At 41.8% G+C, this 23,344-nt stretch overlaps 1 protein-coding gene across 1 annotated transcript in view; it reads right to left on the bottom strand.

Moving 5' to 3' along the window:
- LOC122553185 (synaptojanin-2-like) overlaps nucleotides 1–23,344 on the bottom strand; it is a 203,395-nt gene that overhangs the window by 95,095 nt on the left and 84,956 nt on the right. The window contains exon 6 of the mRNA XM_043696773.1: nucleotides 17,344–17,405. Within this exon, the coding sequence (XP_043552708.1) occupies nucleotides 17,344–17,405 (62 nt within the window). The remainder of the gene's footprint in view (nucleotides 1–17,343; nucleotides 17,406–23,344) is intronic.

Raw genomic sequence — 23,344 nt, 5'->3', positions numbered from 1 at the left:
AGAGAGTGACCATAATTCAGTTACGTTTAGTTTAGCAATGGAAAGGGATCAGTACATGCCACAGGTCAAGAGTTATCGATGGGGCAAAGGCAAGAATTAGGATGCACAGAATACGGTAGCAAAATGCAGGGGATGCGGACAATGGAAATGTGAAGCTGACGTAAGGAACAGATATTGTGTGTCCTTGATAGGTATGTCCTTGTCAGGCAGGGAGGAAGTGATAAGGTAAGGGAACGATGGTTTACGACAGAAATTGCATCCCTTGTTAAGAAGAAGAAGGAGTACGACAGAAATTGCATCCCTTGTTAAGAAGAAGAAGGAGGTTTATGTGTTGATGAGGCAAGATGGTACAGATGAGACGATGGAGAGTTACAGATCAGCTAGGAAGGATTTAAAGAGAGAGTTAAGAAAAGCAAAGAGAGGACACGAGCAGTCTTTAGCAAATAGAATAAAAGAGAACCCTAAAGCTTTCTATAGGTATGTGAGGAATAAAAGGATGATTAGGGTAGGAATAGGGCCAGTCAAAGATTAGATTAGATTAGATTACTTACAGTGTGGAAACAGGCCCTTCGGCCCAACAAGTCCACACCGACCCGCCGAAGCGTATATCACCCAGACCTATACTCCTACATTTACCCCTTCACCTAACACTACGGGCAATTTAGCATGGCCAATTCATCTAACCTGCACATTTTTGGATTGTGGGAGCAAACCGGAACACCCAGAGGAAACTCACCCAGACACGGGGAGAATGTGCAAACTCCACACAGAGAGTCGTCTGATGCAGGAATTGAACCCGGGTCTCTGGCGCTATGAGGCAGCAGTGCTAACCACTGTGCCACCGTTAGGATGGAAAGTGGAAATTGAGTGTGGACCCTGTAGAGATTGGACAGGTGCTAAATGAACATTTCTCATCGGTGTTCACTCAGGAAAAGGAGAATATTGTGGAGGAGAAGAATGAGATACGAGATATTAGACTAGAAAGGATTGAGGTTAGTTACGTACAGGTGTTATCAATTCTAGGAGGAGTGAAAGTAGAAAAGTCCCCTGGGCCAGATGGGATTTATCAGAGGACTGTCTGGGAAGCTAGAGAGGAGATAGCAGAGCCTTTGGCTTTGATATTTGAGTTGTCATTTTCTACGGGTTTAATACCTGAGGACTGGAGGATTGCAAATGTTGTGCCCTTGTTCAAGAAGGGCAGCAGAGATGACTCAGGTAATTATAGACCAGTGAGCCTTACTTCTGTTGTAGGAAAGGTTTTGGAAAGGATTATAAGAGATAAGATTTATAATCATCTAGCAAGCAACAATTTTATTTCAGATAGTCAACATGGTTCCGTCAAGGGCAGGTCATGTCTCACAAACCTCATTGAGTTTTTTGAGAAGGTCGCCAAGCATGTAGATGAGGGTAGGGCAGTTGACATGGTATAGTTGGACTTCAGTAAAGCCTATGATAAGGTTCCACATGGTAGGCTGATGGAGAAAATGCAGAGGCATGAAATTGAGGGTGATTTAGCAGTTTGGATTAGAAACTGGCTTTCTGGAAGAAGGCAGCGAGTGATGGTTGATGGAAAATATTCAGTCTGGAGTACAGTTACTAGTGGTGTTCCACAGGGATCTGTTTTGGCACCATTGCTGTTTGTCATTTTTATAAATGACTTAGGCACAGGCATAGGTGGATAGATTAGTAAATTTGCAGACAACACTAAAGTCGGAGTAGTGGTCAGTTTGGAAGAATGTTACGGGTTGCAGGGGGACGTGGATAAACTGCAGAATTGGGCTGGGAGGTGACAAATGGAGTTCTATGCAGCTAAATGTGAGGTGATGCAATTTGGGAAGAATAACAGGATGGCAGAGTACTTGGTCAATGGAAAGATTCTTGGTAGTGTGGATATGCAGAGGGATCTTGGAGTCCATGTGCATAGATCCCTGAAAGTTGCCACGCAGGTGGATAGTGCTGTTAAGAAGGCATACATGTGTTAGGGATTTTGGGATTGAGTTCCGGAACCGCAATATCATGCTGCAACAATACAGAATGCTGGTGCGGCCACAGTTGGAATATTGTGTACCGTTCTGGTCGCCCCATTACAGAAAGGATGTGGAAGCATTGGAAAAGGTGCAGAGGAGATTTATCAGGATGTTGCCTGGTCTGGAGGGAAAGTCTTATGAGGAAAGGCTGAGAGACTTGGGTCTGTTCTCATTGGAAAGAAGGCGGCTAAGGGGGGGGATTTGATAGAGACATAAAAGATTATCAGAGGATTAGATAGGGTAGACAGAGAAAGACTTTTTCCCAGGATGATGACGTCAGCTTGTACGAGAGGGCATAACTACAAATTGAGGGGTGATAGATTTAAGACTGATGTCAGGGGCAAGTTCTTTACGCAGAGAGTGGTAAGGGCATGGAATGCCGTACCTGTTAAGGTGGTCAACTCAACCACATTAGGGAGATTTAAACAATCTTAAGATAAGCTCATGGATAATTTTGGGATAGTGTAGGGGGACGAGCTGAGAATAGTCCACAGGTCGGCGCAACATCAAGGGCCGAAGGGCTTGTCCTGCGCTGTATTGTTCTATGTTCTAACCTGCAGTTGATGCTTGATCAATTCTCAAATTTAAATCTGGTTTAGATCATTTTTGTTAAACAAATGTTAAAGGATATAGGCCAAAGGCAGATATTTGGAGTAAGACTACAGTTTTCTAGTTGGCCAAAGAAACTGGAATTAAAAGCAAACAGAATTGTCAAGTTTGTTATTAATACTGCAATCATATTATCTTCGAGAATTAAGGAGGATATGGAGAGTACAGAGGAGAATTGAAAAGTTCATTTAGAGCAGTCAACAGAGAAGACTGACCAGTGGATAAAATGAAGACGCATGGTGTTGGAAGAATCAAGAGTTGCAAATGTTATATGCCTTTTCAAAAACATGAGCGCATTAATAAAATAACCAGAGGATTGACAAAAGCAGTGCAATTGTTATTCTATGAACTTTCAGCAAGTATCTGAGCATATAATGGATTTGTCAAGGACAGTAGCTATGTGGATCCAAATTGGTTAACATACAGAATCAAGAAATGGGCAAAATACATCAGAGGAATTTAATCTAGAGAAATTTGAAGTGACGCATTTTGAAATGAAAAAGAAGCAATATAAATTAATGCGCAATTTCAAAGGTGTAAAGTGGGACCTTGGGAAATAAGTCTACAATTTTTGAAGATGATCAGGCAGTTAAAGCATAGGGGACTTTGTGTTTTCCAAAACAAACACATACAGTGCAAAAGAAAGTTTTAGTACTTGAATAAGACTTTTTAAATCACTGTCTAGGCCTCAGCAACAGTATTGTGTCAAATGTGAGCTGCACTCGTCTGGAAAGGTGTTATAAATGCTAAAATGGCACAGGTATAAGGGAGTGGACAAGATAAAATGAATAAAGAGAGAAATGGCTTTTATTAGCAGGCAGCAAATAAGATGATTGTCAAAAAAACTGGGGAACTTCATTTTAAATGCAGCAAGTTATGATTACCTGGAATGTGTTTCCCAAAAGGGCGTTGGCAACATATCTTAAATAAAACAAAGATATGAAGGTGCTGGAAATCTGAAGCAAAAATAGAAATTGTTAGAGAAACTCAACAAGTCTGGCAGCATCAGAAGAAGGGTCACTGGAGTCAAAATGTGAACTGTGTTCTCTCTATAGATGCTGTCAGATCTGCTGTGTTTCTCCAACAATTTCTGTTTTTGTTGCAAAATATCTCAATTGTGTAAATTGATGACAGTTGGCAACCTCAGTTGTTTCAATGTGGACAAATGCAAAATGGGACAGAATACTGTTGCAATTTTCACCTTTTTGCTACTCCAACACAGCCATCTAACCCCTAACTCAGTGTAGATTGTTGTTTACCTCTAAAAGAGTAACCTCAACCACATTTTCAGCCATTATAGAGACATATTAAAAACAGACATTACTCCCATGCTTCATTTTTCGAAACACTTCAAGTAAATCCCCAAATTAATATTTGGATTGCTCTAAGTTTCACCAGTATCTGCCCAGGGAGCAAAGAGGAGCAGTTTTGGAGACTTGCAAGGCTTAAAAAGATATGCAGCTGTTAGTTTCACCAGTGAACAAAAGGTAGGCAGGCTCTAGTAGTGGGGCCATTTTTGATAGCGGCTGCTTTACAGTCTAAGTGCTGCTGTTATGGGGTTATGTGAAGAATGGGCATTGTTTACGAGGGCGGACAGCAACAACATAACTGCAAGGTAAGAGTTTTGTTTCACCTCCTAAGTTGATTAGTTTTTAAAAGGGCCAGAGATGACAGTCAGTGGAGTGGTACGCTCCTCCTGCCAGATGTGGAAGATCAGATGGCAGTCAACTGTGCCTGAAAACCAAGTCTGCAGGAAGTGTCTGGCTGAAGCTCCTCTCAAACTGCATTGGTTGGAGCAGCAGTTAGATGCATACAGAGTGTGATAAATAATAGCTTCAGAGAAGCAGTCACACGGCAGGTTCAGTCAGGGAGATGGACAGCCACAAGGAGAGATAGGCAGGTAGTGCAGGAATCTCCTGTGGCTCTCCACCTCTCAAACAAATACTATTTTGGATACTGTTGGGGGAAACAGTCTCTCAGGGAAAAATAGTAGCAGCACCCAGGTGTATGACACCATGACTAGCTCTGTTGTAATGCAGGCTATGGCAAACTCCAAATAGGCAACTGTGATAGGGGTTATCTAGTCAGGGCCACAGACAGGCATTTCTGTAGCCATTAGAGAGACTCCAGAATGGTTTGTTGCCTTCTTAGTGTTGAGACTAAGGATGGCTCTGAGCGATTGCAGCAATTACTCAAAGTGGAGCATGAGCAGCCAAAGGTCGCTGTACACATTTGTACCAATGACATAGGTTAAAAAAAAAGAGATGACATCCTGCAGAATGAATATAGGGAATTAGGCATAAGATTAAAAAGCAGGATCCCCTCGAGGGGATTGCTCACAGTGCCACGTGCTAGTCATAGTAGGAACAGGAATAGGGCAGATGAACACATGGCTGAGGAACTGGTGCAGGATTCAGATTTTGCAATCATCGGAATCTATTCTGGATTAGAGGTGACCTGTACAAGAGGGACAGCTTGCACCTGAACCTCTGGGGGACTAATATCCTGGCAGGGAAATTTGCTAGAGCTACTCGGGAGGGTTTAAACAAGTCTGACCAGAAGTAGTGAGGAAAAGGAGAAGGTTGAGGTTAGCACAGAAGTTAAACAGACAAGGAAGGCAAGAGTATGCATGGAATAAGGGAAGACTGATGAATAAACTGAATTTATTTCAACGCAAGAGGCCTGACAGGGAAGACAGATAAACGCAGGGCATGAATGGGTACATTGGATTGGGATTTAATAGCTATTGTAGAAACAACTGAGGGAGGGATGGGATAGGAAATTCAATGCTCCGCGTTACAGATGCCTTAGGAAGGATAGAAGGGGAAGCAAGAGAGGAGAGGAATGTCATTTTTTTTTAATGAGGGAAAACATCATGGCAGTACTTAGAGAGGATATTACTGAGGGATTGTCCAGTGAAGCTAAATGGATGGTGCTAAGAAATAAGAAGGGGTGATTATTTTCATGGGAGTTTACAATAGGTCCCCCCAATAGTCAGCAGGAAATTGATGAGCAATTATGTAGGGAGATCACAGATAGATTTAAGAATAATAGGGTTGTAACAGTACAGGATTTTAACTTTTCAAACATAGACTGGGACTGTGTTAAGGACTTGGATGGAGAGGAATTTGTTAAATGTGTTCAGGAAAAGTTTCTCAATCAAAAATTTTGAGAATGTAAAGGGGCAAGACTTTTGGGAAATAAGCCAGGGCAAGTGACTGAGGTATTTAGTGGGGGAGCTCTCTGGGACCAGTAACTATAATTCCCTTTGTGTTAAAATAGTTGTGAAGAGAATAGATCTGGTCTACAAGTTAGAGTTCTAAATCGGGGAGAGGCCAATTTTGATGGTTTTAAACAGGAAGTTTCAAAAGTCAATTGTGGGAGGCTGTTCACCATAAAGGGATGTCTAGCAAGTGGAAAGCTTTCATCAGTGAGATATGATTCGGAGATGCCGGTGTTGAACTGGGGTGTACAAAGTTATAAATCACACAACACCAGGTTATAGTCCAACAGGTTTAATTGGAAGCACAATAGCTTTCAGAATGACGCTCCTTCATCAGGTGTTTGCAGAGGGCTTGATCGTAACACAGAATTTATTGCACAGATCTGCAGTGTGATGTAACTGAAAGTATTGTGTGTGTGCGTGCGTGCGTGCGTGTGGTGCAATGGCGATCACCTGTAATGTGACATGAACCCAAGGTCCCGGTTGAGGCCCTCCCTGTGGGTACCGAACTTAGCTATCGGCCTCTGCTCGGCCACGTTCCTCTACTGCCTGTCCCGAAGTCCACCTTGGAGGATGGTCGCCCGAAGGTCCGAGGCTGAATGTCCTGGACCACTTCCTATTGGTGTAAGGGACAAGGCTGGTAGGAATAGGGGACGCTGGATGCCTCCAGAAATTGAGACTTCGGTCAAGAAAAAGGAGGCAGCTGGGATCAAGTGAATCTTTTGAGGAGAATCGTGGTTGCAGGTGTACACTTAAGAGGGAAATCAGGAGGGCAAAAAGGGGACATAAAATAGCTTTGCCAGATGAGGTTAAGGAGAATCCAGAGATTCTACAAGCATATTAAAGGCAAAAGAGTAACTATGGAGAGAATAAGGCCCCTTAAAAGATAAGTGAGGTCATCTCGAGCCAAGGTAGATGGGTCAGATCCTAAACAAATATTTCTCATTTACCATGGATGAAACATGGAAACTAGAGAACTCAGGGAAGTAAACAGTAAAGTCTTGAAAAGAGTCTGCATTGCAGAAGAGAAGGTGCTGGATGTCTTAAAATGCATAAAGGTAGATAAATCCCCAGAACCTGATCTAAGACATTATGGGCAGCAAGGGAAGAAATTGCATGGCCACTACAGAGATAATTTGTATAATCAACAGCCACGAGTGAAGTGCCAGTAGACTAGAGGGTGGCTATTGTTGTGCCATTATTTAAGAAAGACTGTAAGGAAAACACTGGCAACTGCAGACCAATAAGCCTAATGTCAGTGGTGGGAAGTTGTTGGAGAGGATTCTGAGAGACAGGATTTACATGCATTTGGAAAAGCAATACTGATTAAGGATAGTCAGCATGGCTTTGTGTGTGGGAAATCATGTCTTACTAATTTGATTGAGTTTTTTAAAAAGATGATCAAGAAGATAGATGACAGCATGATAGACTTTATCTACAGAAACTTTAACAGGGCCTTTGACAAGATACTGCATGGTAGATGAAATTGGTAGCGTTAGATCACATGGAATCCAGGGGAGAGCTAGCCTATTGGATACAAAATTGGCATCAATGTAGGAAACAGTGAGTGATGCTAGATAGTTGTTTTTCCAAACTGGGTGCCTGGGACCAGTGGTGTACCCCAAAGATTGGTGTTGGGTCCACTGTTGTTTGTCATTTATATAAATGATTTGGATGAGAATACAGGAGGGATGTCAATAAGTTTGTGTGAGACACCAAAATTGGTGTTTTAGAGGACAATGAAGAAGGTTATCTCAGATTGCAACGGGATCATGATCAGTAGGCTGAGAAATGGCAGATAGAGTTTGATTCAGATAAGTGTGAGGTGTTGCATTTTGGAAACACAAACTAGGGCAGGACTTGGACAGTTAATGGCACAGGGCCCTGGGGAGTGTTGTTGAACAGAGAGACATAGGAGTACAAGTATATATTTCCTTGAAAGTATCATTACCGATAGACAGTGTGATGCCAAAGGTGTTTGGCATCCTTGCCTTCATTGGTCAGAGCACTGAGTATAGAAGTTGGGATGTCATGTTACAGCTGTTCAAGACATTGGTAAGGCCACATTTAGACTACTGCATACAATTCTCATCGCTCTGCTATAGAAAGAATGGTACTAAACAGGAAAGGGCGCAAAAATGATTTATAAGAATGTTGCCAAAACTGGAAGGTTCGAGTTGTACGGAGAGGTTGGTTAGGTTGAAGCCTTCTTTCTCTGGAGCATCGGACCCTGAGGGGAGATCGCAAAGATTCATAAAATCGTGAGGGGTATAGATGAGGTGAATAGCCAAGGTCTTTACCCAAGATAGGGAGGAGTTCAAAACTAGAGGGCATAGGTTGAAAGGTGAGAGGAAAAAAGATTTTAAAAGGACATGAGGAGCAATGTTTTCCCCCAGAGGGTGGTACATATATAGATTGAAGTGCCAGAGGAAGTGGTCAATGCTAAAAAGACATTTGGACAGGAACACCGATAGGAAATGTTTCAAGGGATATGGGCCAAACAGGAACAAATGGAATTCATTCAGTTTAGGAACCCTGGTTGGCACACACTAATTTGTCCAATGGGCGTATTTCCATGCTGCTTAACACCTCTGAATTTAAATTAACCAACTTGTCAGTCAATTGAGATGAATAATGAATGCTATCTGAAATAAATTTGATTTGCAAGAATCAACTTTACATTTGGAATTTTGATATCATGAGAATTTTTTTCAACGGTCCTCTTGTACAATCATGCAAATAGAAAATATGAGGCAAGAATATTTGCTAGAGAGCAAGGAATACGAACTGCAGACTTCTGGAAGTGAGAAAAACCCTAGCTGTGGAGAATGTGGAGTTGTTAGGGGTAATCAGATTTTAGAATACTTAAACAATTACTCTTACCTTTACCTAGAAAACAATGCAGCCAAGAGCCAAATATTTAAACTCCAAAGTGCACAAGAAAGTTTTGCTCCTGGGCAATTTTCCAAGTTAACAGACTAACCTCTTTTCCAAATATCTCCACCCACCCCTTTTTAATTCTACATAACTGCAAATGGGATGATTTTGTGCCTTAAACAGTCACTTTGAAACTTTGGTTCAGCTGCCACCAACTATCTCATCAGCATTTGCTGCAAGACACACTTATGGAATCATACAGCAGGGAGACAGACCCTTAAGACCAACCAGTCCATGCCAAACATAACCGCAATCTAAACTAGTCCCACCTAAAGTCAGAGAAGTCTTAAAGCACAGAGACAGGCCCTTTGGCCCAAACTCATTCATGCCGGCCAAAATGTCCATCCACGCTAACCCCATTTCCCTGCACTTGGCCCATATTCTTCTAAACCTTCTCTATCCATGTATTTGTCCAAATGACTTTTAAATGTTGTTAATGCAGCGAACTTTACTTCCACTGGCAACTCATCCCATGTTTCACCATCCTTTGTGTAAACGTTGCCAGTCAGGTTCCTTTTATTCTTTCCCCTCTCACCTTAAACCGATGCTGTCTAGTCCTCAACCCTGGGAAAAAGACTGAGTGCATTTACCCGATTCATTCCTCTCATGATCTCATACATTTCTATAAGCTCCCCCTTAAGTCTCCTAACTCTAAAGAAAGAAGTCCTAGCTTATCCCATCTCTCGCTAGAACGCATACTGTTGAGTCCTGGCAACATCCTTGCAAAATTTCTTCTGTACTCTTTCCAGTTTAATAACATCCTTCCACTAACAAGGTGAACAAAATTGAGCACAATATTCCAATTGCGACCTCACCAACATCCTGTACAACTGCAACATAACTTCCCACCTTCTATACTCAATGCCCTGACTGATGAAGGCCAGTGTGCCAAAAGCCTTCTTCACTGCCCTACCTACCTATGACTCCACTTTCAGAGAACTGTGCACTTCCACTCCAAGGTCCCTTTGTTCCACTACACTCCTTAAGGCCTCAACATTCACCATGAAACTCCTATCTTGATTTGACTTTCCAAAATGCAAGGCCTCACACTTATCTATATTAAACTCCATTTGCCATTTCTTGGCCAACTTCCCCAGCTGATCAAGGTCCAGCTGCAATTTCTGAAAACCTTCCTCACTGTCCACGATACTGCCTATTTTAGTGTTATCTACAAACTTACTAATCATGCCTTGTACATTCTCATCCAAATCATTGATAAAGATAACAAACAACAATGGGGCCAGCACCGACCCCTGAGGCACTCCACTCGTTAGAGGTTTCCAGTCTGACAAGCATCCTTCCATTATTACCCTCGGCTTCCTTCCATTAAGCAAATTGTGCATCCAATTTGCCAGTTCCTCCTGGATTCCATGTGATCTAACCTTCCAGAGCAGCCGACCATGTGGAACCTTATCAAAGGTCGTACTGAAATTCTTATACATTATGTCTTTTGCCCTGCCCTACTTTCCTGGTCACTTCAAAGAATTCTAACAAATTTGTTAGGCATGATTTCCCACAAAGTCATGCTGGCTATCCCTAATCAAACCCTGTCATTCCAAATGCATGTACATCTTATCTCTCAGAATCTTCTCAAGTAACTTACCTATCACAGACATTAGGCTTACTAGTCTGTAGTTCCCAGGTTTTTCTTTGCAGCCCTCCTTGAATAAGGGCACAACATTCGCTACCCTTCAATATTCCAGGACCTCACCCATGGCTAACAATGATGACAAATATCAGTCATCTTCTCGAACCTCTTGCAGTGTTCTTGGATATATCTGGTCAAGACCAGGAGGTTGATACACCTTCATACATTCTATTACATCCAACACCTCCTCTACTGTGATATGGACTGCCTCCAAGAAATGACCACTATTTTCCCTAAGTTCCCAACTCTTCATGTCTTTCCCCACGGAGGAAAAGTATTCATTGAGGACGTCACCCATCTCCTGCAGTTCTACACATATATGTCCACTACGATCCTTGAGGGGTCCTATTCTCTCTCTAGTTATTCTTTTTCTTTTAACATACTTAAAACACCTCTTTGGATTCACCCTAACCTTCCCAGCCAAAGTTATCTCACGCCCTCTTTTCATCTTCCTAATTTCCTTCTTCAGTTAACTTCTGTAACCCCTATATATCCTCAGGGATTCCCTTGATCCCAGTTACCTCCTTTTTTCTGGTCAAAGCCTCAATATCTCTTGACAGCCAGGGTTCCCTATTCCTGTCAACGTTGCCTTTCCTTTCATTCTCACAGGAATATACAGACCTTGAACTCTACCTATTTCACCTTTAAAGGCTTGCTGGAGGTACCTTTGCCAGCAAACAAACTACTCCAATCAACACCTTCCCATTCCTGGTCTATATCTCTCCAAACCTTTCCTTTTCATGTGTCCACCCAAATGTCTTTTAAACATTGTAATTGTACCTGCATCCAGCACTTTCTCAGGAAGTTCATTCCACACTTAAATCACCCTTTGTAAAAAAAAACAACTGCCTCTTATGTCTTTTTAAATCTCTCACCCCTCAATTTAAAAACATGCGCCCTAGTCTTGAAATTCCCCATCTCTGGGAAAAGACAACTATTATCAATTCTACCTGTACCACTCATTATTTTATAAACTTCTATTAGGTCACCTCTCAACCTCCTACACTCCAGTGAAAAATGTCTCAACCTGTCCAGCCTTTCTTTATAACCCAAACCTTCCATACCCAGCAAATTGCTGGTAAATCTCTTCTAAACCCTCTCCAGTTTAATAATATCCTTACTGTAACTAGGTGACCAGAACTGGATGCAGTATTCCAGAAGAGGTCTCACCAATGTCTTGTACAGCCTCAACATGACTTCTCAAGTCCTATACTTAAAGGACCGAACAAAGTCGTCAAGAGTGCCAAATGCCTTTTAACCACGCTGTCTGTATGTGAAGCAAACTTTAAAGAATTATGTCCCTGCACCTCTCGGTTCCTCTGTTCTATAACACTACCCAAGGCCCTACCATTATTGCATGTATCCTACCCATGTTTGTTGTAGCAGAATATAAAACCTTACATTTACCCGGATTGAACTCCATTTGCCATTTTTCACCCATTGACCCATTTGATCAAGATCCCTTTAATACTTCAGAAAACCTTCTTCATTGTCTACTATGACACTAATTTTGGTGTCATTCACAAACTTACTAACCATGCCTTCTATATTCTCATCCACATCATTTAATGCAATGACAAACAAAACAGGATGCAGAACCAATCCCTGTGGTATACTGTTGGTCATAGGCCTCCAGTCTGAAAAGCAACCCTCCACCACCATTACTCTGTCTCCTGCTGTTAAGCCAATTATGTATCCAATTGGCAAGCGCGGCCTGAATTCCATGTGACCTAACTTTACTAATTAGTCTACCATGCAGACCTTGTCAAAGGCTTTACTGCAGGTCATTTCCTCTACCCTGAACCTCTTCAACCAAGTCCTGAAGCAGACCCATACTACAACCACGTCTCCTTCCTCAGCACCTGACCATGCAACAGTTCCTGAAAATTCAAATAAACAACATCTACTACTGTGTCATCATCCACCTTTTGGGTAACTTGCTCAGAGAAGATTTACCATTTTGAATGGGTCTGGAGCTTTTTTGAAAATACACATGTTTTTAATGAGCACTCATAGAATCATTGAGTTCTACAGCACAGACAGGCCCTTAGCCCAAACTGGTCCATGCCAGCCAAAATGTCCGTCCACGCTAATCCCATTCCCCTGTTGGCCCATATCCTTCTAATCCTTTTCTATCTACGTATTTGTCCAAATGCCTTTTAAATGGTGTTATTGTACCCACCTCAACCATTTCTGCTGGCAGCTCATTCTATATGCGTACCACCCTCTGTGTCAATAAGTTGCTCCTCAGGTTCCCTTTTATTCTTTTCCCTCTAACCTTAAACCGATGCCCTCTAGTCCTCAATTCCCCAAACCTGGGAAATAGATAGAGTGCAATTATCCTAACAATGCATTTCATGATCTTATACACTTCTACAAGATCCCCCGTCAGTTTCCTATGTTCTTAGGAAAGAGTCCTAGCTTGTCCAACCTCTCCCGATAACTCAGACCATTGAGTCCACTCTTTTAAATCGATAGAATTTTTTTTTCCTCATTCATTTCAAAGCTTAAAAATGTGTTGCTGGAAAAGCGCAGCAGGTCAGGCAGCATCAAAGGAACAGGAGAATCGACGTTTCGGGCTTAAGCCCTTCTTCCTACAAAGGGCGATTTAAGTGTGGAATGAACTTCCTGAGAAGGTTCTGGATGCAGGTACAATTACAATGTTTAAAAGACATTTGGATGGATACATGAATAGGAAAGGTTTGGAGGGATATAGACCAGGAGTGGGCAGGTGTTGATTGGAGTAGTTTGTTTGCTGGCAAAGGTACCTCCAGCAAGCCTTTAAAGGTGAAATAGGTAGAGTTCAAGGTCTGTATATTCCTGTGAGAATCCTGAAGAAGGGCTTATGCCCAAAACATCGATTCTCCTGTTCCTTTGATGCTGCCTGACCTGCTGCACTTTTCCAACAACACATTTTTAAGCTCTGATCTCCAGCATCTGCAGTCCTCACTTTCTCCTAATTCATTTCAAAGACATGTTCCTGAACTCTACCTGTTGTGGATACTGGATGTGGCTATCAGAATATGGAGAAAACCTTAAAGAGGCAGGTGATATGAAGGGGACATGAAAGGACAATGGAAGTAAGAGGTAGCACAGGAATGGGTGTGGAGTGATGTGGAGTACTAAGAGTGACTATGGGACACAGGCATTTAATAAGGATGGGGCTTAGGGATGAGGAATGGTACTGTTCAATACAATTGGGTTACTGTTGCAATAAAGAGTGGTACACCTCCACGGCTTGTTGGCCTTGTCATTCACCCACCTTAACTGCTATCTGATGCCTGCTTCCAGAGGTAGCAGTTGCAACAAGGGTGTTGTTAAGATGGTACAGGGTTTTGGTAAGACTATACAAACTGTGCATAGGTTTGGTCTAAAGACGTACTTGTATTGGATGCAATGCAGTAAAGGTTCAGTGGTTTGTGGAATAATGATTCTAAGATACTTCAACAATTCTGTAATTTTGTGATGAAGGTTGTCATATGATAAGATACCTTCTGAAGTTTAGAAGAATGGAGCTGATCTTATTGAAACATGCAAGATTATGTACAGACTTGACAGGATTGATGCTGAGACTTTCCGAAAGAGTTGCAAGTCATTGGAATTATCTAACCCAGATTATTTTATCATGCTCCTTTGCTGACCATATTTAAAGCTGAGGTAGATTTTGTTTGTTGCTGAGGAAATCAAGAGATATGATCAGCAGTTGGGAAATACAAACAAAGTAATTAGGAGCAGGAATTGACCATTCAGCCATCAAAGAACAAAAGGGAACAAAGAAAATTACAGCACAGGAACAGGCTCTTCGGTCCTCCAAACCTGCGCCAATCCAGATCCTCTATCTAAACCTTTCTAAGGATCTGTATCCCTCTGCTCCCTGCCCATTCATGTATCTGTCTAAATACATCTTAAATGACACTATCGTGCCCGCCTCTACCACCTCCGCTGGCAATGCATTCCAGGCACCTGCCACCATCTGCGTAAAGAACTCCCCCCCACCACATCCCCCCACCCCTAAATGAAGGAAAGCATGCCGGATGCCTTCTTGACCACACTATCAACCTGCGTTGAGGCCTTCATGGTTCAATGGACCTGAACATCCAGATCTCTCCGTACATCAATTATCCCCAGGGCTTTTCCATTTACCGTACAGTTCGCTCATGAATTGGATCTACCAAAATGCATCACCTCGTATTTGCCCGGATTGAACTCCATCTGCTATTTCTCTGCCCAACTTTCCAAGCTATCTATATTCTGATGTATTCTCTGACAGTCCCTTCATCATCTGCTACTCCACCACTCTTAGTGTCATCTGCAAACTTGTTGAATGAGGCAACCTACACCTTCCTCCAAATCATTTATGTATATCACAAACAACAGTGGTCCCAAAATGGATCCCTGTGGAACACCGCTGGTCACAGTTCTCCATTTTGAGAAACTCCCTTCCACTACTACTCTCTGTCTTCTGCTGCCCGGCCAGTTCTCTATGTATCTAATTAGTACACCCTGGACCATATGCGACTTCATTTTCTCCATCAGCATACCATGGGGAACCTTATCAAACACCTATCCACCATTCTATCAAGCATATCCACCATTCAATAATTGATGAATGATTGATCTAACAGTGGTCTCAACTCCAGTTTCAGATGCGGTTCCATAACTCCTAACTCAGCTTTGGATAAATTCAATGACCCAGCCTCCAAAACCCTTAACAACTGCAGTCAAAAATCCCTACTTTTATATTCCAACCCTCTTTACAATAAACACCATCTGTTTTCCTAATCATTTGCTGTACCTGCCCATTGAAAGAGACCACATATTTTCCAGTTATTTGAATGATAAACTGAAAGTTGCACCACCTTAATCGAAGAACCAAATATTTGCAATATGGATAATTAAATAATGCATATTGCTGAGTTGTGCCACACAATGTGGCTTTTTGCAAGAAAAATGTGGAGAAAGTTGTCACTAAACACTTCCAAGTTAAGAAAATTCTGCATGGCAATGGCTCTCTGATTGGCTGATTTGCAGTGTTGAAAGACTGCAAATGCTAAGGGCAGCAGAAAGTGTGTAAACATCCAGCCTGCAAACAGAATCCAACCACGAACCCTATCCTGACCACTCTTCATGTGGTGAAAAGCCAAAAAACCCCATAAAGTTAAAAGAAATAAAGTTCATCTGATCATCCATCGAACAGAAAGTCAACAGCATCACTCCAATACACACATCAAAAAGAACTGAGAGAGAAAAAGCAGTTTCCACATTGTGGTCTGGACTTTAATGTTCATAATTTTGTTTATCGTATGCTCCTTTCCATCCATAGTACACCAAATGACTTGTCTTTCATCTGTCTTAACCTTGATTGAAAATGTGTGCATTTGGGAAATTTGAAGAGGAATAAGCTTAAGTTGTATAAATCATCTGTTTATTGCTTTTATTGAAGTTAAGCGTCACAATGAATAGAATTTCTTTTACTGTTCCTGAAAAAAAGGCTAGTGTAGTTTGCTTTGTCCTGGGCGGGGTCGGTCAGGCAACTTGAGTTTTTGGTGGATTCATGATATTTTTGCACACTTACAGATTTTGTCACGACCTATGGGACACGATTATGAAAGTTTTGCTTTTAAAATACTCTGAAAAATGTTAATTTTTGTGTATCAGGTAGTTTTGGCCAAACTCTTCAATATTCCCTCATGATAGAAGATTCAGCAAGTCCCACTCCAACTGCACCCACATGCTCACCTTCCGAGCTCAACCATGTGACTCCCTGGTTTATTGACTAAAAATCAGTCACCATGCTGCACTTGCCTGCTTCTGTTTGCAGAAAGTTAGCACACAACCAGCCTGGATCACCTGGCACTCCCCACTAAAAATGGCGAGTACTTTGGGCTCAACATCCACTGTTATGCTGTTTGGCAACAATCTGCCAGTGATTTCAGGTCTGTCCCACCATAGTCTCCTCTCCATAGTCATCACTGGTGCCTCAGAGGCCATAGATGTAGGAACACAGGTAAATTATTAGGCCCATGGAGCCTGCTCAGTCAATGAGATAATGACTGAGCTGATAGTCCTCAACTCCACTTTCTTGTCTTATTCTAGTATTGATTGCCTTAATTATTAGAAATGTGTCTATTTCAGCCTTGAATATACCTAATGACCCAGTTTTGACAGCCCACTGTGCTAAAGGATTCCATGTATTCATGACTCAGAGAAAAAGCTCATCTGTGTTAAATAGGTAACCTCATACTCTAAGATGATGCCCACTGGTCCTAGACTCTCACACAAGGGGAATAAAGGAAATTATGATTCCAAATGGTACCTCTGCCACCCATGAGATATGCAACCTAGTGCTAAGAACACCCAGCCTAAGCCTCAAGCTCTCTTACACCTGTCTGTCTCCTCCTTTAAGATGCTCCTTTTCTTGTGACTGGTTATCCTAATTTACTTCAAAATACTCCTTTAAAACAGCTCATCATTTCCTGTGGTGACGTCGTTTCCTGTTCTTTTTCTCAGGGGGTGGCACATGGGGTCTAACTCGATGTGGTTGTTGATAGAGTTCCAGTAGGAATGCCATGACATCGCCACAGGAAATGATGTCACCACAGGAAATGACATCACCGACCCAAAGAAACCCAAACATATAAATAGAAAGCAGGAATTGTCAACAATGCTTCACCCAGAGGCCCACCGAAGATGTTACCTCATAAGATGAGGAAACATCTTGAAATGAACCTTCTAGCTCTGCAAGCAAACCTAAATCCAGAACCTTGCTAATGTTTTATTACACTAATCATAGTGATACAAGTTGTTGTTGCTCTATTATTTTCTAATATCAAGATTATTTGATATGTAGACTCAGTACTGTTTATATTATAAGACAGAGTTTCAATAATACACAATACCTGTCGAAAGCAGGAGCATCAGCTTCGATACCACGGGTGAGTCGTAACTGGTGAGAGCCAACCTGACAAATGGAGAAAGAAAATACAGAAAGCTTTCACAAACCTATATTTATAAAAAAAAAAGCATAATCCTTATTTCCCTCTAACGTTCTCTTTTCCACCATCTGCAGTTTGTATATCAGAATGAGGTGAGATGAGGGTTAATGTGATTAGATGGATTAGTTAGGGACCACATCTTTTACGGTGTCCATCCCATTCTTGACAGAGCCCCTGTCGTGGCCACACCAATGACCACCAGTCTCACCTTCTCCATGTGCTGAGGACATATGGTCATGTCTGTCCCCAGTCTGATTTACATTGCTACCTGTGTTAGATGCCACCCTATCCTGTAAGGGAACACAGTTGTCACTGAGTACAATACAATGTGTTTAGGTGCTGTGCCAGTCATTTTTGGATCACTAGCATAAATGCGCAGGCTGAGAGATGTGGATATCAAGCTTGCAGCAATGTTAACTATGCAAGCATGAGATGAAATGTGGCTAACGTAAGCCATGCTTGATCAAGGATAAGCAGTATATCTGCAGCAATTTGCTTTTATACATTGAATGTTTGTGGTTGATTGGGGGGGGGGGCGGTCGGAGTGAGCAAAAGGTGATGGCGTGTCGGGGTGATGGCGAATGAAGCAATGTGTGCATCTAGTACTCCATCCTATAGCCGTAGCATTTAAAGTTGTATTCCTGACCTTATTTGCTCAGGTGAAGTAAATAAACTTCTCCCTGAACTGCACAAAGATTTTTGGGTTAGAATGTTGGCAGTGACCGCTACTTCTGCTTTGATTCCATTGCCTTCACAGTTGTTAAGTTCTACAAAGGACTAAGAAGGCTGGAGCATTAAACAGCAGCTTTATTAAGGAGATGTTTATTCTACAGGTAGCAAGATTACAGTAAACTGCTTTCTGCCCGAAATGCCTGACGTCATTATTACATCACATGACCAGACTCAAAGTGGCAGTTTACCATACTTACATAATTACACAACATCCCTCCCATTTTACATCAGGCGTTCCTTTCATGAAATGTTGTAAATCCTTTAGAATCATTTGAAGTAAAGTCAGTCAGTAAGACATTCCAAAAAAACAAATTCTTGTGTGGCTGTTGATGTACTTCAGGCGTCTCTATTTTTCTCGTTGGCTTTAACGTCTGGTGATTGAGGTGCATTAGAAAAATCATCTGTCATTCTTGTTCCTGAGATGATTAAATCCTTGGAGGATCACACAAATGTTGTTTTCTCCATGAAAGCTACTGTCTTTCTCAGATGCTCCAGTCACTGTTTGGCCCTCAGGAACATCCAGGTGTCTGTTGATACAACTTTTTTTGTGTATTTTCAATGAATGCAATCCTGGGAACATCCATACTACATAGTCTTTCTTTCCTATGGTATAGGAAAGCAGTCCAGTCTGTGCTACGATGAAGGCTGGTAGCCAATTCTTGCCAGTGAGATAATTCCTCAGCAACACTTCTCGAGTCAGAGATGTACAGCACAAAAACAGACCCTTTGGTCCAACTTTCCCATGCTGCAATGTACCTCCCCCAATCTGCTGCGGTTCCACACATAGGTTGCCTTGCTATTCTTTACGAGGCCCTATTCTCTCCCTAGTTACCCTTTTGTCTTTAATGTGTTTGTAAAATTCTTTTAAATTCTCCTTAACTCTATTTGCCAAAGCTATCTCATGTCCCCCTTTTTTCCCTCTTGATTTCCCTCAATTATATTCCTACTGCCTTTATTCTCTTCTAAGGATTCACTTGATCTCTGCTGTCTGCACCTGACATGTGCTTCCTCCTTTTTCTTGACCAAAATCTCAATTTCTGTACTCAACCAGCATTCCCTACACTTGCCAGTCTTGCCTATCACCCTAACAGGAACAGATTGTCTCTAGACTCTCATTATCTCATTTTTGAAGATTTCTCATTTTCTAGCGATTCCTTTACCTGCAAACTTCTTGACCATTCTGGAAATTCAGCACTTGGCTTTGTTCTCTCATTTATTCTGTTGTTTCTGTTAACAATATAATTTGTCATGGATAAGTTCAACGATTGAGGCTTTACCATGACCAATGACTTGGAACTTTTAGTCATTAAGTGGGTTGTGTTCCAGTATGATAATAAAAATTGGTTTGGTGTTTTGGATAGTGATCCTTGTTCTTAAGTTACCCTAAAGGAATGTTTCATTTTCTGAACAAACCTTTCTGCAAAACCATGTGTGGTTGGGAGATAAATATGTTGAATTCCAATCTGCTTTCGATGGTCTGTAAACTCTTGTGATACGAACTGTAGACTATTATCACTAACAAGTTGCTCTGGATTGCCTGTCACGTTTTTATTAAATGTCTCTCCTCTCATCTTAAAATATGCCCCCTAGTCTTGAAATTCCCCATCTTAGGGAAAAGACACCTACCATGAACTCTATCTATACCTCTCATTATTTTTATCAACTTCTACTAGGTCACCTTTCAACCTCTTAAGCTCCAGTAAAGAAGTCCAAGCCCATCCAGCCTTTTTTTTAATAACTCAAACCTTCCATACTTGGCATCATTCAGGTAAATCTCTTCTGAACCCTCTCCAGCTTGCTAATATTTATCCTCTAACTGGGTGGTCAGAACTGGACACTGTATTCCAGAAGAGGTTTCACCAATGTCCCGTACAAAGGACTGAGTGTGAAGGCAAGCGGGCCAAATGACTTTATAACCGCCCTGTCTGTATGTGCAGCAATCTTTAAAGAATTATGTGCCTGTATCCCTAGGTCCATCTGTTCTACAAAGCTACCCAAGGCTCTACCTTTAACTGTATAAGCCCTACCCTTGTTTGTTGTACCACAATGCAATACCTCACCTTTATCCAGACTGTACTCCATCTGCTATTTTTCAGCCCATTGACCCCACTTGATCAAGATCCCTTTGTAATCTTGGACAACCTTCACTGTCTACTATGTCACCAATATTGGTGTCATCCACAAACATGCCTTCTTATATTCTCATCCAAATCATTTATACAAATTTATACAAAAGACCAAGAACCATTCCCTGTGAAACACCACTGACCACAGGCCTCCAGTCCAAAAAGCAATCCACCACCATTACTCTATCATTTGCTGTTAAGCCAATTATATATCCAGTTGGCAAGCTCACCCTGAATCCAATGTAACCTAACTTTACTAATTAGTCTACCATGCGGAACCTTGTCAAAGGCTTAACTAAAATCCAAATGACCAGCGTCTACAGGTCTGCCATCAACCACCATTTTGGTAACTTCCTCAAAAAACTCAGTCAAGTTTGTGAGACACAATTTTCCACACACAAAACCATACTGACCATCCTTAATCAATTGTTGCCTCTCTAAATGTCTATAAATCTTACTTTATAATCAACTCCAATAATTTACCTACAACCAAAGTCAGATTCACAGGTCTACAGTTCTCCAGTCTCTTCTTACAATGTTTCTTAAACAAAGGTACAACATTAGCAGGCAGCACGGTGGCACAGTGGTGTGGGCGGCACGGTGGCACAGTGGTGTGGGCGGTGTGAGACACAATTTTCCACACACAAAACCATACTGACCATCCTTAATCAATTGTTGCCTCTCTAAATGTCTATAAATCCTACTTTATAATCAACTCCTATAATTTACCTACAACCAAAGTCAGATTCACAGGTCTACAGTTCCCCAGTCTCTTCTTACAATGTTTCTTAAACAAAGGTACAACATTAGCCACCCTCCAGCCATCAGCACCTCACTCGTAGTTATAGATGGTGTAAATATTTCTGCAAGGGCCCTCTTAATTTCCTCCCTGACTTCACATAACGTTCTTGGATGTGTTAGATTAGGTGCTGGAGATTTATAGAACATAGAACAGTGCAGGCCCTTCGGCTCTCGATGTGGTACTGGCCTTTTACCCTACTCGAAGTTCAGAGTAACTACATATCCTTTATTGTATTATCTTCTATGTGCCTATCAAAGAGTCGCTTAAATGTCCCTAATGTATCTGACTCTATGACCACTGCTGGCAGTGCATTCTTTACACATCACTCCCTGTGTAAAGAACCTACCTCTGACGTCTTCCCATTACCTTCCTCCAATTACCTTAAAATTATGCCCCCTCATGACAGATATTTTTGCCATGGGAATAAGTCTCTGGCTATCCACTTCATCTATGCCTCTCAACATCATGTACATCTCTATCAAGTCACCTCTCATCCTTCTTCGTTTTAATGAGAAATGCTGTAGCTCGCTTAACCTTTCTTCATAAGATATGCCCTCCAGTCCAGGCAGCATCCTGGTAAACCTCCTCTGCACCCTCTATAAAGCCTCCACATCCTTCCAATAATGAGGCAACTAGAACTGAACACAATATTCCAAGTGTGCTCTAACCAGGGCTCTACAGAGAAGCAGCATAACCTTGCGGCTCTTGAACTCAATCCCCCTGCTAATGAAATCTAACACACCATACGCCTTCTTGATAATCCTATCAACTTGGGTGGCAATTTTGAGGGAACTTTAGACATGGACCCCAAGATCCCTTTGTTCATCCATACTGCCTTTAACCCTGTATTCTGCATTCAAATTTGACCTTCCAAAGTGAATCATTTCACACTTTTCCAGGTTGAGCTCCATCTGCCACTTCTCAGCCCAGCTCTGCATCCTGTCAAAGTCCCATTGTAACCTATAACAGCCCTCCACACCATCCACAAGTCCACCAACCTTCAGCAAACTTACTAACCCAACCTCCACTTCCTCATCTAAGTCATTTATAAATATCACAAAGAGCAGTGGTTCCAGAACTGATCCCTGAGGAATACCACTGGCCATCGAGCTCTAGGCTGAATACTTTCCACCACCCTCTGTCTGTGTGCCAGCCAATTCTATGTCCAGACAGCCAAATTTCATTGTATCCCATGCCTCCTTACTTTCTGAATGAGCCTACCATGGGGAACCTTATCAAATGCCTTGCTAAAATCCATCTACACCACATCCACTGCTCTACATTCATCAATGTGTTTTGTCACATCCTCAAAGAATTCAATAAGATTTGTGAGGCATGACCTGCCTCTCACAAAGCCATGCTGACTACCTCAAATCAAAGTAATCATAAATCCTTTAAAGGAGAAAAAAAGAGCTGACGTTTCGAGTCTAACTGACCCTTTGTATTTATACGAGGCTGAGAGAAGGTGAGTCATGGCTCCAGAAGCAAAGCAAATGTCGCAATAAAGAGGTGATAATGACAGTGCATAGAGAGATTATAGGGAGATTAGGAGCTGTGAATGACCAAGGCTGAAGCCAGTGCTATGTGACAAAATATGTGGGGGATTGGGGGGATGGGTGAAGCAGAGGCAAAATGGAAAACAGGAGAGAAGGGTAGCAAAGGGGGAAGAGAGAGAAAAAGATAATGAGAGAGTGGGGAGTGAGAGTAAGAGAGACATTCAAGAAGTAAGAGGTACAGAACAGTGAAAAAAAAGTTTTAAAAAGATACATAAAATGAATGAAATAAAATTATCTGAAGTTGTTGAATTCAATGTTGAGACCGGCCTATTTGGTCTATTGCATTCGTTGCTCCCAATGTGGTCTCCTCTATATCGGAAAGACAAAACGCCAACTGGGTGATCGCTTTGCTGAGCAGCTTCGGTCTGTACGCAATCAGGTCCCGGACCTTCCAGTGGCTTGCCACTTCAACACACAATCCTGCTCCCATGCCCACATGTTTGTCCTTGGCCTGCTGCAATGTTCCAGTGAAGCTCAACGCAAACTGGAGGAACAGCATCTCATCTTCCGATTAGGCACGTTACAGCAACATTGAATTCAACAACTTCAGATAATTTTATTTCATCCATTTTTTTAAATATTTTTTTTTCATTGTTCTGTACCTCTTATTTCTTGATGGTCTCTCTTTCTCTCACTCCCCACTCTCTCGTCATCTTTTTCTCCCCTCTTCCCCCTTTGCTACCCTTCTC

The sequence above is a fragment of the Chiloscyllium plagiosum genome, chromosome 9, assembly GCF_004010195.1.
Source record: "Chiloscyllium plagiosum isolate BGI_BamShark_2017 chromosome 9, ASM401019v2, whole genome shotgun sequence".
Classification (NCBI taxonomy): Eukaryota; Metazoa; Chordata; class Chondrichthyes; order Orectolobiformes; family Hemiscylliidae; genus Chiloscyllium; species Chiloscyllium plagiosum.
This window is presented reverse-complemented; position numbering and strand designations above follow the sequence as displayed.